We start from the raw sequence: 16814 nt of genomic DNA, 5'->3' as shown, positions 1-16814 counted from the left end.
TGACTAATCATGGTAAAACATGGGTTTTGACAGTTACAAGCTCCAAGATGTTATGCCTAGAAACATAGTACCTTCCAAGACTCTGACTATGATACATTTCTTTACATTTCAAGCAGGCCTAAATTGCAAATTTCTGTATTAAGAATCCTTAGTCGTTAAGAAATTAAAGTGTTGTAAAGTCCCATTTAGTGTCTTTGGATGAAAGTGAGACAGGTCACTGTACATGAAGGATCCTCTTTGCACCAATATACATTTGAATACATTGTGCACTTTAATGGATGAATAAAGCATATTATAATCCAGTATCTTCATTGTCTGTCCTTTATATTGTGGATTCCAAAAAGAGAAGAAAGGATATTACTTACCAACATGAATTTATTTGTAGCATTGAGCATGCAGGTAACATAACCTTCATCCTTGTATCTGAAGGGTACTACAGCAAAACCAATTGCTTCTGGAATAGCCAGTATGAAGGACAGAAGCCAAATGGAGAAAATTTCAATAGCAGTGATCATAGGGATTCCAATTCCCTGAACACGGCTCCAGGAGGCAACTGCTCTGTACCTAAAAGAGACAGGCATGAGTTTCCAAACTTCGGTTTCTTCCTTAAATTCAAAGATCTTGGTTCAATCTTATCTATTAAGTAAAATCCTAAAGCTGGTGTCTTAAACTTGTATTGCATGGGTTTTTGAGCCTGTTCCAGGACCTCTGCCAGTTATTAAGCCACTTAGGACACAGCGGAGCACATCTGCTATGTGGACTACAGTAATGACTTCTAATTAAAGTTGGCAAGGTTTGTGAGGACACATAACAGAAGAAAAAAAATCTTCCAGGCATGCAAGCCATTCTAATAGTTATAAACCAACTATCTCCTTCAGTTGCCTCAGCTGTTAACAGCAATGCTATCTGAAGTGGTCAGCTTCCATGCAATGAAATACTGTGAAAATATTCTTCATGAAATCACAGAATCACAGAATCTCAAGGGCTGGAAGGGACCTTGAAAGATCATCTAGTTCAACCTCCCCGCCAGGGCAGGATCACCTACAGTAGATCACACAGGAACTCATACAGGTGGGTTTTGAATGTCTCCCAAGAAGGAGACTCCACAGCCTCTCTAGGCAGGCTGCTCCAGTGCTCCATCACCCTCACAGTGTGTTTCTTTACAACCTCTTATGTTCCAGCTTGTACTCGTTGCCCTTTATCCTATCATTGGACATCATTGAGAACAGTTGGCATTTTTTCCTATTTACACTATTCAATGTTAAAAATATTGCTTTCATTCAGCATATTCTGTATTTGGCTTAGACTACAACTAAGTGCTAATTAGGACTCTTTGATAGCTGTTTCAGCCTCTGGATCACCTTTCTAATGAGAAACTGTAGTGCATGGCTGTGAAGTCTGTACATGCCAAAATCAACATATTCTTTCCACTACTTTATCCCTTATGTAGCAAGGTTCTCTGTAAAAACTGGAATTACTTAAACCTGCTTAAATATATATATGTGTGTGTGTGTGTGTCTGAAAATTGTTATCTGTGTAAAAGTTGAGAACTCTTAAAGAAGTTTCAAATACAGTTCATGCATTTCTTCCTTTTCCTCTCTTTCTCTTCTCTGTCTCCTCAGTCTGGAGGATACTTGTTAGGAAAAGCTGCAGCCTTGCCCTGAGTTAGGGAGTTGTGAAACTGTTCCTCCTCTACTTGTCTGCTAGTTTTTGAGGACCTTGTAGGAATTTATTAGCTTTGAGACCTCAACCTCTCTGTCAGCTCTGGTCAAAAGATTCAAAATTATTTGGAGAAGTCTGATAGGCATACAATAGAGAGTATTGTTCTCTAGCAATAACTGCAGTAAACAAGTTACTTATCATTTTCAACAATTTGTAAAAGACAATGATATTTAAAATTATGGAAAGAACAAATATCATTTTTGACCTGGTAACAATCTGAAATACATGCTGGAAAGCTTTCTGTCATTGGTTATGTAACAATTTCTGCACTACTTATTTTATTTCCCTACAATGTGCCCTCCTGGCCAAGAAGGCCAATGGCATCCTGGGATGCATCAAGAAGAGTGTGGCCAGCAGGTCAAGGGAGGTTCTTCTCCCCCTCTACTCTGCCCTGGTGAGGCCTCATCTGGAGTCCTGTGCAGTTCTGGGCTCCTCAGCTCAAGAGGGACAGAGAACTTCTGGAGAGAGTCCAGCGCAGGGCCACCAAGATGATCAGGGAAATGGAACATCTTTCATACAAGGGAAGGCTGCAGGAACTGGGGCTGTTTAGTCTGGAGAAGAGGAGACTGAGGGGAGATCTTCTTAACATTTACAAATATCTAAATGCTGGGTGTCAGGAGGCTGGGACATCCCTTTTTTCTATAGTAGCTAGCAACAGGACAAGGGGTAATGGGATGAAGCTGAAACACAGAAAGTTCCACTTAAATATAAGAAAAAACTATTTTACTGTGAGGGTGACAGAGCAGTGGCACAGACTGCCCAGAGGGGTTGTGGAGTCTCCTTCCTTGGAGGTCTTCAAGACCTGCTTGGGCATATTCCTATGCGACCTGATCCAGGTAAACCTGCTTCTGCAGGGGAGTTGGACTAGGTGTTCTCTAAAGGTCCCTTCCAACCCCTACCATTCTATGATTCTATGATTCTATGATTCTATGAAAATAATAGTACCTTCCTGCTAGAATTACAGTGCTACGTGGATTTATCATGACGTCCACTGATGTCTTCCTTAGTTGAGGAGAAAAAAATCAAGAATGGTTGTTCATCTGCTTTAGAAAATGTCAGAATAAGAAGTTACTGAAGCAGATTGTAATTTATAGATTGTATCTTGCTACTGTCCAACTTTGCCAAGTATCCCTTTCTTTCTTAGACATGCCCTTATTTTCTGTCCCCTTGAGTCCTGACAGATACATTTGGAGATTTGCAGCTGCCACTGCTATTCTTAACACCTTTCCAAGGCATGAGCCAAGTTTGAGCTTTTCAATGAAAGCAAATGAGGCAGTGATTTTAGATGACGACAGCATCTAACTGGAATACAAAAGGGCATACCAAGAGGCACAAGGAAGGTGAGAAGTATGGGAAAAGAAGATGCCCTCAACAGACCATAAGGATACAATTTGCTCTGAGTTGCAGGGATGAGTGAGGTTTGGCAAGCTTTAGGTTGGAGGAGTAGGTTGTGGAGGAATTAGGGTGAGATGATAGACAGGTGATTCAAAGGAATAAAGAATTTTTGCAAGAGCTCGAAGGCCCAGGAGATAACAAGGGTTTAAGGAAAAGAGCTCTGGGTTAGGATGCTCTTAGTGTACTGGGAAGTATTGGATTTTGAATTTCTGAGATGGAAGGAACGAAGAGCGTCTGACAGGAAAAAACATTAGTTAAAGGATATAGGACCTAGGCTACATGTATCAGTAAAATTTAATTAGTAAAAGACATCCTCACCCCTTCACTAACCAAGACAACTAATTTGAGATTCACGCACACAGCTTTTTTTTTTCTGATTTTCCGAATCACATTTCCTTTTTTTTCATTTGGGAGTGTGCTTATTGCAGGATGGACAACTTGTGAATTAAGTCCCTTGTACCCTCCATGTTAGAGGAAGGAAGATGCATCAACACAAGATCAGGATGTAACCCCCTCACAAAAACTTCAGAAAACATCATTACAGAACAGCACTGGAGGGTGTCAGAGCCTTGTATATCCGCACTCCTGCAGTGAACAGACTAGAAACTTGTGCTTTGATATCTATAGAAATATCATATACAGCATAGTCACAGGTGTATTACAGACAGGTTCTCACTACATCATTTTAACAGAAATGTATGTGTGAAGATTATGAGCATACTAAAGCAAACCACATTTTGGACTCGAAGATTAAAAATAAAAGCATCTTCTAATGGCATCCTTATATTCAAAGAATATAAGAAAGGAGTCAGTGATTCATTCACGAAGAAGAGGTCTATGAGACTATTTCTGAGAGTATCGAAACAAATATGATTCTGTTCCTCCTGTACTCAGCACTGGTGAGACCTCACCTTGAATACTGTGTTCAGTTTCAGGCATTTCACTATAAGAAGGACATTGAAGTGCTGGAGCATGTCTAGACATGGGCAATGAAGCTGGTGAAGAGCACAAGTCTGATGGGGAGAAGCTGAGGGAGCTGAGGCTGGTTAGTCTGCAGAAGAGAAGGCTGAGAGGGACATGATCACTCTCTACAACAACCTTAAATGTGGTTGTAGTGAGATGGGGATCAGTCTCTTCCCTGTAGTAATGAATGACAGGACAAGAGGAAATGGGCTCAAGCTGAGCCAGAGGAGCTTTAGATTGGAGATTAGAAAGAACTTTTTCACCAAGAGGATTACTAAGCATTGGCTATCCAGGGAGCTGGTGGAAATATTTAAAAGCCATGTAGATGAGGTGCTGAGAGACATGGTTTAGTGGTGGGCTTGGCATTGTTAGGTTAATGTTGGGACTCAATGATCTTAAAAATCTTTTCCAACCAAAATAATTCTATGAAATAAGAGAAAATAGCATTGAGCATCATATCCTTTCACACATTTATTCATATTCAAATTAAAATTTAATTTTAAATGGTTTTGATCTTATCATATTTAATTTTGCCAAATATAGTTAGTTTTGCTTCCATAACTATTTGAAATATTCATACAAACATAACCTTTCACACAAATACTCAAAGGTTTGTGAACTTTGTGAATATTTCTGAATAACCTATTTGAAGTTTCCTTTCTACTGACTGGCAGTTTTACAAATGATCCCATCAGCTGCAGAAGGTACATGATACTACCTCATCTTTGTCTGAATGTTGTTCTTAGCAAACAGGAGCCTGTAGACTGTACACGTTTTTCAAGTAAGAAATGTAAAGCTAACTTCTAAAATTAACTGTGTAACTATGTGACAAAAATGTATTGTAAACTGTGAACTCAGTTGTTTTTTTTTTTCTTGCATTTTTGTGCGTGTTCTATTTGAGTTACGTTGTTTTGTACATGAGAAGATCAGTATGCACAGCAGCAAGGATTTGGGTCCTGTATTAGCATTTTTTTTTTTCCGGTTCACAAGTCAAATAACTATCAGATAAGGAATTATTGGCTGAAGAATTTTATGAATTGTTTCAGCCAAAGCTCAGTAATTAGATAAGAATTTGCTGAATGCACATTAACCTGTAATTACTTGGCCTCTTTATTCACTGCTGTTAAGAGTGATTTGAAAAATAGTAGTAGTATAATTTTTCAAGAGGATGTTGTGTGAGTTATATAATATTTAGGATCTTTGTCTAGCCACAAATCTCTCATAATTAGGAATGGATAAATATTGCACAATGCATTTCCCTGGTACCTAGAAAATATATGATGTCTGCCAGGGAAGTGATGTAAAATACATATCTAGGAGGTCCTGCTCTGGCAGGGGGTTTGGACTAAATTATCTTTTGAGGTCATTTCCAACCCTTAAAATTCTGTGATTACATTTAATTCTCAAATCTAAAACCTGTGTGCATTTGTTTTGTCTTTTCTTTCTTCTATTTATTTCCTTTTTGTTTCCAATATTGTCTAAAATATTCAGTTCTTTTCCAAGTAATTTCCTTTTCTATGATGTTGTGGCTTCTCTTTTCCTCTTCATTTTCTACAGCTCATGCATGTGCTATATTTGTGGTATATTTTGCCCTTCAGTTGCTCTCCTCTATTTTCTTCTCCTTGTCTTTTCCCATTCTTAGCTATTTATTCCAACTTGTTTTTCATGGACCCTGCAGTCCCTCCTGCTACTTATATTTTGAGATGCACGATATTTAAAGACAAGAGATCATTACTTCATGAACTATACATATATACAATTCAATTGTTTTACACTCTTATCTAATGATAACTTGCTTAAAGTATTTCTTTCAGAAAGACATCCTGTCTTGGTCTGAGAACATTACGAGCAGGACACCTTTGCTATTCCTTGGTGGTTTCTTGTAGTTAATCACTCTCATTGTTAAAAATGTGTACCTTATTTTCATTTGGAATTTGTCTGGCTGAAACCTTGTTCCATATGTTCTTATTACTTCTTTCTTTGCTAAGCTAAAAACCCCATGGATATCTGATATGTGTGTATTGTAATACTTGGATATTATATTGAAGTGGCTTCTTAAGTATAATTTTTGATAAGCAATACACAGAAATGTCAGGCTAGTTCTGAATTTTCTGATGCTTTTCTGTATCCTGTCTGTGATGTCATCATTCTTTTGTAAATCTAGAACTTTACAAAATCTTTTTTGTAATTCTAGAACTCTAGTTAGCCTTCCAATATTGGTCTTAATAATGCAGCATTGTTGTGGTTTTTGCCGTGGCCCAGATGGTTTTTTGGAACATTTTGGATGAATTTTATCATAGTAGCATGTAATCAGAATTAAAAAAGGAAACGTTTTGTGAGCCTTATGAAATAAAATTAAGGAGTGTATGAAAATTAAATCATGGGCTATAGCCTGTCTGTGGACTGTCAACCCCCTATGTCTTCTCTCTTACAAAGTAGATGCTTTTCTTTCTCTATTAATTTCTCTTCTCTAAGTATCACCAGCACTTTATAAGATGGAAGAGCAATATAGAAAAGATAAGGGACATGATCAACAACATAAGAAGGAGTCACTGTCAAGATCAGTGTCAAAACAGTTCCTAATAACACTACTGTTGCTGATATTAATCTATTTCTCATTTTTGTGAGAGATCATAGCCATTCTTTATTTTAAAGATAGTCAGCTGTGTGCTGGCTGCAAAACACTTAATACAATATAGCTCTTGGAGCTTTGTTTTAATGGTAAAATCTTGATTTATTTAATACACTTACTGGAAATTAAGACAGACGAAAGTAAGTACCCTGATATTGCTGTTCTATGAAATTTGGTATAGAGGAGGCATGAAGAGGGTGTGTACATGTAAAATGAGATCCACATCTTCCATCTTCTTAAAACCATTTATTCATCAAAATTGTTATACCCAAGAAACGTAAGCAAGAGTAAAAGCTCAGGAAGGGAAATATCATTGCTCTTAATCACAGTCAGGCATTGTTTAGAAAAAATGTCAGACTATCCTCAGCATCATGACCTAGAGTTTAAAAATGCCTGAGAGGCATCTAAAGCAAATGTGAGCTTCCTTTGAATGGTGAATGGCTGGTTTGGTGTTTTCTGTGAGGATCTTAAAACCCTCTCCACTCTGAGTGGACATTGTTCCCCTTGGGCGTGCATAGTTAAGCCTTAATATAATAGCAATGCAAGTTACTTTTTTGGAGGGGTGGTAGTAATGAGTGGAGTCTCACAATAGGATGTAGTTAGCACAGAGAACAGTCCTTGTAGGAAAAAAAAAATCTCATTCTATATTAAGGCTGTGCTCTGCAAGAGGGGCAGAGAGTCAACAATTACCAAAGCTGGAAGGTCTGAATTCATTCTGCCATTGACTCTTATCTCTCTTTACCTTGTAGAACACAATTCCATATATAGAAACACAATGAGATTTTTTTTTCTTCAAAAACTAACTTGGCTGTATACAAGAAACAGTCCAGCTGTGACAGCATATAATTCCATATTTACTCATTTTCCATACTAAAAAGTAAACATTAGCTGCTATGGAATTTTGTATTAATGTGAACATACCTCTTCCAGAGCCTGACCTAATTTGTTGAAGGTTCTCTCAGAATCAGATTTCATGGTGATTTAACCTAGATTCACTTCATGTAAGCCAATATCTGAACCTAGCTGTACACATCTGTTTTCTAACACACATTCTCTGAAACTATTTACTAGGATAGCACCAGATAATAATGAATATATCCTTGGCAAAGTATATAAACTGGGAGAGGAAACAAAGTAGCCTGAGTCTGATCCCATACAAGACTTTATACTTTAATGGCAACAGCATTTAGTTGTTGTGAGGATTAGCAAATCAATGCTTGTAAAAATAAAACTATGCATATATAAAGAAGAAGGTTCAGCTCAGTTACTTCCAATTTATGAAAAGCAGCGCTAAATCAAGTGAAAATGCATTGGTCAGAACTTACGTAATAAATTCTCTTTCATCTGTACTTGACCTATGATTTATTCACTACAGATGGGATTGTATTTTATGCTGGGCAGATATTGTTTAAGAAATAGGATTCTTCTTACAGTTCTCAGACTCAAAAGGTGGAAAAAGAACACTTGCCTGTGTTACTTTTTTGTTTGTTTGTTTCTGGCTTCAGCTAATGAGTTACTACTGCAGTAAGGAACTATATTTCATATATGGATACCACTAAATTACTTGTTTTCTGCAAACCTTTTACATCAATTTGTTATGTAAAACCAAACCAAAATTAGTTTTAAAGTTTCTTTTACCTTTGCATCACTGTACTAACACGTATAATGTATTTTATTTATCAATATTTTCTACATCAGAATTACTGACATTTTTTACTAGAACATGATCAAGTAAACTGAAGACCAATAAAAACAGCTTTTACAGAAGTAATCTTCTACTGTGGCTTTATATGTATGAAGAAAAAAAAGCATAAAAGAAAAATGTTGAAAAACATCTTAGCTGTTGTTGTATCAAAAAGTTTATGTATCTTCTTGAGAACTTTTAGGAGAGGCAGTATTTTTCAAACTATCAATGCAAATTTCCAACATGTTTTCCAATAAAACTCAATCAATTATAAGTTATCAAAATAAGCGCTGTAATTATAGTCCATACACAGTAAGTTGAAAAAATTATTTTTAAGACTAAAGATTATGTTTTCTAAATACAAAACAAACATAAGGTCATAAGAAAACAGTAAGTCTAAATACTGAGTCAAATCTCACTAAATTTTTGTTCGTAAATTGAAATAATGTTTTACTAAAGTTTTTAAATACTTTAAAAACCCCGACCCTTTTAAATACCTTTTAAACAAAGTTAATTAGACCAATGGCTTCACATTATACTTTGAGCCCTTGATGTAATGCTTAGTTATATCCAGGTTATAAAAAATCAGAATGTAAGTTACATCTATACTGTAGTCTGCCTTCAAAGAAGATGGTACTGCATGCTCCCAGTTTTAGGAAAGCTACAAGGACAACAACAGTGTCTATTAAGAGTGAAACATACTGTACCTGTCCACACTAAGTGCACAGAGATTGAGGACTGTGATTCCCACCGATGCCTTCTGTATAAAGGGAAGGAATTTGCAAAGAAACTGTCCAAATTCAGAATCTCCAAAGGGCCACTTCTGAGCAAGGAGCTAAAGAGAAGATATTAAATATTCAGAGTATTGAAATAGTAATTTTACAAGTGTGTAACAACTGTAATTATTTCTTGTCTTAGATACAGCTATTTTAACCTCCAATTCTGCATACCTCAAGCATATCTTTAGTACTGACTGAATCTGGGAAGTAACTGCTTCTGTAGGAGCACAGAGGGTGAAAGTTAAAATTTAGATGTTGACCTTGTACTGTTGTAGTAGTAACTTGCATGATTCAAATATTTTTTACTCTTGTACTTCAGCTGCTAGTACTGAATAATGAAAATCTAACTCAACCCTTTCATGAATGGTTGCAATTACCATGTCCCAGGACCAAGCAGGCAAAGCATAACTCACAGTTCATAACAAAATGCCTCAGAGCCAAATTCTCATGCTGCACGCAAGTAGATTCTTGTCATTGTAAATGTACCACTATGTAACTCATAACAATATTTACTGCCAGAGTCTTAACTGTGTGGAGAAAATATTGTACATACATAATTTGTTCCATATTATGTTTTAAAGGACTAACACCATACGTACATGTGGCCTGTACTACAAGGCAACAGCAAAGCATCCATTTGGAAAGATGTGAATGAGTGGCTGGAGTTTAGATTAGTGTTTCCAAGGAGGCATTTGCATAACAAATATGATACATTGATTCGTGTGAATAGTTATGAATAATTACTATTTAAACAGTAATCTTTCTAGCTCTAAATATTAAAGCTTTGAACAGGTATACATATAAAATACAGGGTACAAAATTATTCAAGACAGTCAAAACTACAACTGATTGCAGAGCCACAGATTTCCCTTTACTGGATGCCTGGCAGTAAAATGTCAGATTACATTCAAATGTAATAAGTGATACATGTAATATGTGAAAAATTATTCAGTCCATACAAAGTACTGAACTCTAACCCAGCTGATTTCACTCAAGAAAGGGATCTTAGAGTCACCAGGAATAGTTCTTTTGTGAAATAAAATCACTAAACCTTCTCAGCAGAAGAGGAAGTGTCATTCTTACACTGCTGTTTTTTAAATCTCCTTCCCTAAGTTTCTGCTGCCGTGCCTTTGTCAGGAACAGAATACCCAATAAGAGGTAAGATGAATTCTTTGTGTGATATAGCGCAGCAAATCTCATGCTCTTTTCAACTTCTGTTAAAGTGGTTGTCTAATAGAAAACATTAGACTTTTAATTAGAACATCAAGTGCTAGAGCCAGATATGTAACTTTGTCAACATCCTAGTGGATATTGTATCCCCTATATAAATATGGGGCACATTTTTAAAAGCAATAATAATATTTCTCTTGCTGGTTAATTAAAGAATTACTGTGCAGTCATTGGATTTATAGTAAGCCTGCTGAACAAAGGCTAGAACATGGTACCATCTAAATTTGGAGGTGCTTTTATTTGCTTCAGAGGAAGGCAGAAAATGACACACTATGGAGTAACAATTATAAGCCAAACCCAAGCTTCTGAAAGCTTCTAAAACCCAGTTCTTAAGAATTTTTGAAGATAGTCTGGTGCAGACCTGGTACTGGTTTATGGAAGTAAAATAGATTTAAATAGTTTTATTTTCAAGTGCATGAGATGGAGATAAACTGGTGGTATAACAAGTATTTCCAATAAATATGGTATGTGTGATGTACAACAGTCTAGCTGTCCCTGGGCAAGAGCACAAAATAAAGAGAGAACCAGGACCCATACTTTCATCCACACAAATGTGCAACTACTGATGTCATTGCATTCTGCATGCAAAAATTAGTTGCATCTTTCAATGATAAACACAATCTATGAATCATATATTTATAACATTTCTACAGTTAAAACTGAAAAATGATTATACTGTTTGGAATATGATTAAATCAATAGAAAGTCGAATTGTTGTTTTCAGAGTTGAATTTCTTGCAGATCTGTTCTGCCAGGTCATCTTCATACTTGGACAGACTTCTTTGCTTACAGTCAGTTTATATTTTAAGAGTTATCTTTGCAAACACAGGGACCAGAAAATATTTTCAGTGCAAGCTTAGGCTCTTGAACACACTCATCTACTAAGATGTGGGTGGATTCTGTCTGCAGAATGATAAAAACAACTTTTGGTGTACCTCAGGACTGTAATATTCAAAGTAAACATTATTTGTATTTAAATTACTGTTAAATTGAAACATACTAATAATCACTACCTTTAACAATATAAATGTTAACTATAGGGAGTCAAAATTCGCATCTTTCTTTATTTCAGTTAAGCTACCTTTCTGGTTTTCACACCATGAGTTTTTCAGGCCACTTTGCTGTTTATCACTGTTTATCTGTTTATCACTGAGTGCCAAAGTTGTAGGAATTGATGTTCTCTTTATTGTTCTCTTTATTTATCTGATCTGACTTTTTTGACATCTTCTCTTTTTTTTTTTTTTTTATAGCCATTCATCACCACACTAGATCACTTTTTTTTTTCCCCAGATAATACCTAAAAAATGTTGGAAGCAGGTATGTATCATGTGCTGCCTATGTCTCTCTAGGACCATATTTATATTGTCATTTAATGATATTTCAGATAGATTTTAGCAATTCATAGCTTTCAAACAACTGATTGTTAATACTATGAAGCAAACTGGATCACTGGAATTGGTATTCTAGCTACTGTCAGTACTTTCAGTAACAAAGATAATGAGATTATACCTACAAGCTCACAAGCTCTTGTATTTATTGTCTGGATGAAATACATTGAAAGCTTTAGCAGAAGTATTTTCTAGATAGATTTGCAATACCATAACAAGTGTTTGCAGGGAATATTTTGTCCTTTTGCCTAGAACTCTTGCATGAGGCTTTAGTTTATGTCCGGGTTGCAGAAAAAAAATGATGGAAAGTAGGGGTGGTCTGAATCCATGCTAATTCTCCAACCAGTTATAGTCATGTGGAATTTCAGCTCCATACTCTGGTCTGGGTTTGGGTAAAACTGGGATAGTTTTCAATGCACCACTGGGTGAAGGCTAAATTATAAATGGCACTGCCAGAGGAAAAAAAAGCCCTAACAAACTTTTGTCCATCCACTGCACTAGCCAGAGCCCCAAAGTAGATTTACTATTATAGATCATTTTTTTTTAGAAAATTATTGAAAGATAGGCACCTATTCTTTATGTGCACTGATGGTGGCTGCAGCATACACTCAGTAACAAAAATGAGCAAGCATTTGTAGTGACTATGAAACTCTGTTACTACTAGGCAAATATTAGCTTCAAAAAGAAAAATGTTGTACTTGAAAAAGGTTCACTAACTCATTATTCCTCATAAGGAAGCTTTATCATGGTTCCATTGTGTACCTGTCTTCCCTACACCCCAGAAAGCTCATTTTTTTAAGATTAAAAGTATTTTATTCCTTTTGTTTCTTACACTTTTCCACTAACCGAAGTAACACCAGTAACAAAACATTAGACATTCTTTTCAAGTTTATTTTAATCAAAATCACTGGGATCAGAAGTTATTTGATTTTTAGGATGAACTTTGCAATCATTTCTGTGAGTATACTCCATTATCATTCCACATTGGCTATGCAGTCGTTACTTCCTCTTGGATCAGATGCCAGTTCTTTTCTTCTGTAGATATTTTTAGTCAGCAAACCTGATCCTGTCTTTGGTTTTAATAATTTTACATCAAAACAAGTCCATTGCCCTCTGTTCTGCCCTAGCAGGGTACAGAAACTTCAGAGGGAAAAAACACATTTATTTTGTATATAAAAATGGGTCCAAGAATTTGATTGACGTAGTTCTCATTTACTGAAGTACAATATAAGAACTGGGACTACTAGCCCTGCTCTTCCAGTGTTCTTTTATGTTTTAATATTCAAACAACACAAGTACAAAATTTTAACAGATTACATTTTCCCTCAAGGCACAATGATAGGAGGAATCAGGCAGATTATGCCGACTTGTATCCCAGTTCTCCATGATTTGGTCCAATTGTTATTTTGCAAACCCACTCACAAAATCTCAGAGGTTTCAAAATAAGACATGCAGCAAAGGAAATACACTTTTCCTCTTGTGCAATTTGTAACAAGAGTATTTAATACAGTTCAACTGTGGTGCAATTCTTGACCAAGAAAACACTGTAGTCAACAGCATGTTTTTACACTGAAATCAGAAACCAAGGTTTCAAGGTTTTGCTGTTAGTCTTGAGGTTAGTCTTGAAAAAACCCATCAAAGTGACCAGACAGCCAGTTTCCTTGAGCATCTCCCTTCTCTGCTGCTTTAAATAGCCTCTCTGCCCTGACATTGCAGCTTGAAACAAACAAGAGAGCAGCACTGAGAACATTCCTTTGCAATGATTTTTAAATATCATTCAGTTGATTTTATTCTACTGCTGCTGCTATTTTCTAACCTCCAATAGCATGCTAGCTGATGTACAAAACATGAAGTCCCACTGTGCATCCCAAGCAATTTATATATAGTCTCAAAGAGAGAATGTTATAATCCAACCTCATGTGTATTCACCAGTACATGCTCATGTGCATCCACAGTGTTTATCTAATACTAGGCTGATACTGTGTGTTTACAGGCTAATGATGACCCTGGAGCTAGGCCTAAAACAGACTGAGTTAGATGCCAGACATGAACCCACTCTCAGATGCTCTATGTAAATTGCTTTGGTTCAACAACCACATGTAAGAGGGGAAGAGGGGGCTCTATGCCTGCCATATGGCTTTGAGGATGAAAACAAAGGTTTCATACCTGCCCTTCCCTGCTCTGATCTCCAGTGTTTTAGAATTCTCCTCTTCCTATATCCACTTGGGACCATTGTTGTGCAGACACAAAAGATCTGTTTCCCAGAAACTGAACTGTGTTTATATAGATAGTGCTTGCTTCTCATGCCACCTTCATACAGAATACTCTTCTGAGTTTCATGGTGTTTAAGTGTTTGATGATACTGATGGAACAACTCTGGCACAACCCCAAAAGTCAAAATTTTCTCCTCTGTCTTCAGCAGGGCAAATAAAAATACCTGCTTTATTCCATGACATCTCTTACATTTGTGCAGTAATGGAGAAAGGGACCAAACCAGCAGATTTCTGTTTGTATAGCTAATGTCTAGTGATATGTGACCCACATCTCCTAACTGTAGAGTCAGAGTTACAAAACCAGTGTATTCCACTATGATTTCTCTTGATTGCAACATAGCCCAGAATGGAAGTCATGAGAAATTCCTCTGGTTTTATGAGATCAGCACATTTGTTTTGTTTTGTTTTTTTTCTTTATTTTTTTAAAGCTAGATTCCACCAGGAGACATTGAGCTGGCTTGGTAAAACTCTACCTTAAACTGCATTCTACAGTTATGCATGCCCTTATCTGCTTCAAGGCATGGGCCGGATATGGTACCTGGTATTTTGGTTGGAATCCAGGTGAAATCTGCCTGAATACAGAAGTGTCCAAGGTCTATACTATTGAGCTGATTGCATTAGGTGAATAAAGATGATGATTCTGACTGAAGTGTTCCTCCTGTCTCTGTAAGACTGGTTAGTTAGGAAGAAGGGTGGATTAAGTCTCCTGCTTGTGATATTTTGATTGTGGTATTTTGATTCAGTGACTCAGCCAGGACCCTTCTATACCCATGAACCTTCACCGGACAAGAATTCACTGCATGTTCTCAAACCTTTCTCTTCTTTGTACAACCCGTATATCCAAGAGAGAGTTTCATTGCAGGACAATCCTCTTCCGTTTCTTTCTTGGGACCCACAGACTGTTGCTTGTCACATGTGTATGACTCAGCTGTGCTCCACTACTTTGCTGGAAGGAGGGAGATCTGTAAGGGCGAAGGTGAGAGAATACAGCTTGTCTCTATTCCTTCCCTTCCTACTGCTGTAGTGAAAAGCCTCAGCTTTGAGAATGACGATGAGTAGTGGAAAAGTAAGGGCACCGGGGAGAATGATAGATGGATTAAAAACACAAGCAGTGCGCTCCTCCACTCCTCTCGTGGCAGGGACGAATACTAAACAAGTAAGGAAACCTCACCTGATTAACAGGTGGCTCAGAGGCTGGTGCCACCAACATAACTTTGGGATTTTTGACCATGGTGAAATTTCATGATGCCAGTTATGGTGACAGCTGGAGTTCATCTGTCTCAAAGAGGTAGAAGGATCCTTGCAAATGAGTTAGTAGGGCTCATAGAAAGGACTTTAAACTAACTTTGAAGGGGGAAAGGGATAAAACCAGGCCTGCTAGAGTTGAGCCTAAGGGTGGCAAGCCAGTGCTGGGGGTGAATCCTACATGATCGGCTTCCTTCTTGAAATGCCTCTATACCAATGCACACAGCCTGGGGGAATAACCAGGAGAAGCTGGAAGTCTGTGTACAGGCAAGAGACTATGATCTGGTAGCAATTGCAGAGATATGATGGGACAGCTCACATGACTGGAGTGTAGTCATAGATGGTAGTGTCCTTTTTAGGAAAGACGGGCCAACAAGGTGAGGTGGTGGAGTTGCTCTTTATGTGAGAGAGCAACTGGAATATGCTCAATTCTGTCTAGGCGAGGATGAGGGGCAAGTTAAGAGTTAGAATTAAGGGACAGGCTATCATGTGTGACACTGTTGTGGGTGTCTGTTACAGGCCATCTGATCAGGCTGGGGAGGTTGATGAGGCCTTCTGTAGCTGGGAGCAGCCTCAAAATCACAGACCCTGATTCTCATGGGGAATTTCAACTACCCAGACAATCTGCTGGAAGAGCTACACAGCTAGCCACTTACAGTCCAGGAGGTTCCTTCAGTGCATTGATGATAACTTCTTGATACAAACAGTGGATATGCCAACTAGGAGAGGAGCACGACTGGATCACAAACAAGCAGGATCTGGTTGAAGTGGTGGAGGTTAAGCGCAGCCTTGGCTGCAGCAACCATGAGATGTTGGAGTTCAGGATCTTGTGCAGTAGGAACAGAATACCAAGCAGGACCACCACAACCCTGATCTTTAGCAGGGCCAACTTTGGCCTTTTCAAGCAATTGCTAGAGGACTTCTCATGGGACAGGGTATTAAGAGGATAAAGGGGCCCAAGATTGTTGGTCTGTATTCAAGGATCACTTTTTCCAGGCTCAGGATCAGAGCATCCCTGTGCAAGAAAGGAAGCCAGGAGACCCACGTGGTTAAACAGGGACCTCTTGGGCAAACTCAAGTGGAAGAAGAGAGTCTATAGATCATGGAAGGATGGGATGGCCACTTGGGATGAATATAAAACTGTTGACAGAGAATATAGTGGGAAAACTAGGAAAGCTGAAGTCTCATTGGAGTTATACCTTGCAAGGGAGGTCAAGGACCTCAAGAAGGGCTTCTTCAAATACATTGCAGATAAAACTAACACTAGAGACAATGTAGGCCCACCGTTGAGTGAGGTGGGTGCCCTGGTGACAGAGGATACAGAGAAGGCAGAGTTACTGAATGCCTTCTTTGCCTCTGTCTATACTGCTGGAGGCTGTTCTCAGGAACTCCAGACTCCAGAGGAAGTCGGGTTAGAGGAGGAGTTGTGTTTAGTTCATGACGACTGGGTTAAGGATCAGTTGAACAATTTGGATGTACATATATCGATAGACCCCAATGGGA

At 37.8% G+C, this 16814-nt stretch overlaps 1 protein-coding gene across 2 annotated transcripts in view; it reads right to left on the bottom strand.

The window, feature by feature from the left end:
* Positions 1 to 16814, bottom strand: part of EDNRA (endothelin receptor type A) — a 35166-nt gene that overhangs the window by 8483 nt on the left and 9869 nt on the right. For both annotated transcript variants that reach the window (XM_061992633.1, XM_061992634.1), the window contains exons 3-4: positions 9104 to 9231; positions 366 to 564 (exon numbers count right to left, since the gene is read on the bottom strand). In XM_061992633.1, the coding sequence (XP_061848617.1) occupies positions 366 to 564; positions 9104 to 9231 (327 nt within the window). The remainder of the gene's footprint in view (positions 1 to 365; positions 565 to 9103; positions 9232 to 16814) is intronic.

Source organism: Colius striatus, chromosome 3, assembly GCF_028858725.1.
Source record: "Colius striatus isolate bColStr4 chromosome 3, bColStr4.1.hap1, whole genome shotgun sequence".
Classification (NCBI taxonomy): domain Eukaryota; kingdom Metazoa; phylum Chordata; class Aves; order Coliiformes; family Coliidae; genus Colius; species Colius striatus.
The sequence above is the reverse complement of the archived record's forward strand: the minus strand, read 5'-3'. Positions and strand labels throughout refer to the sequence as shown.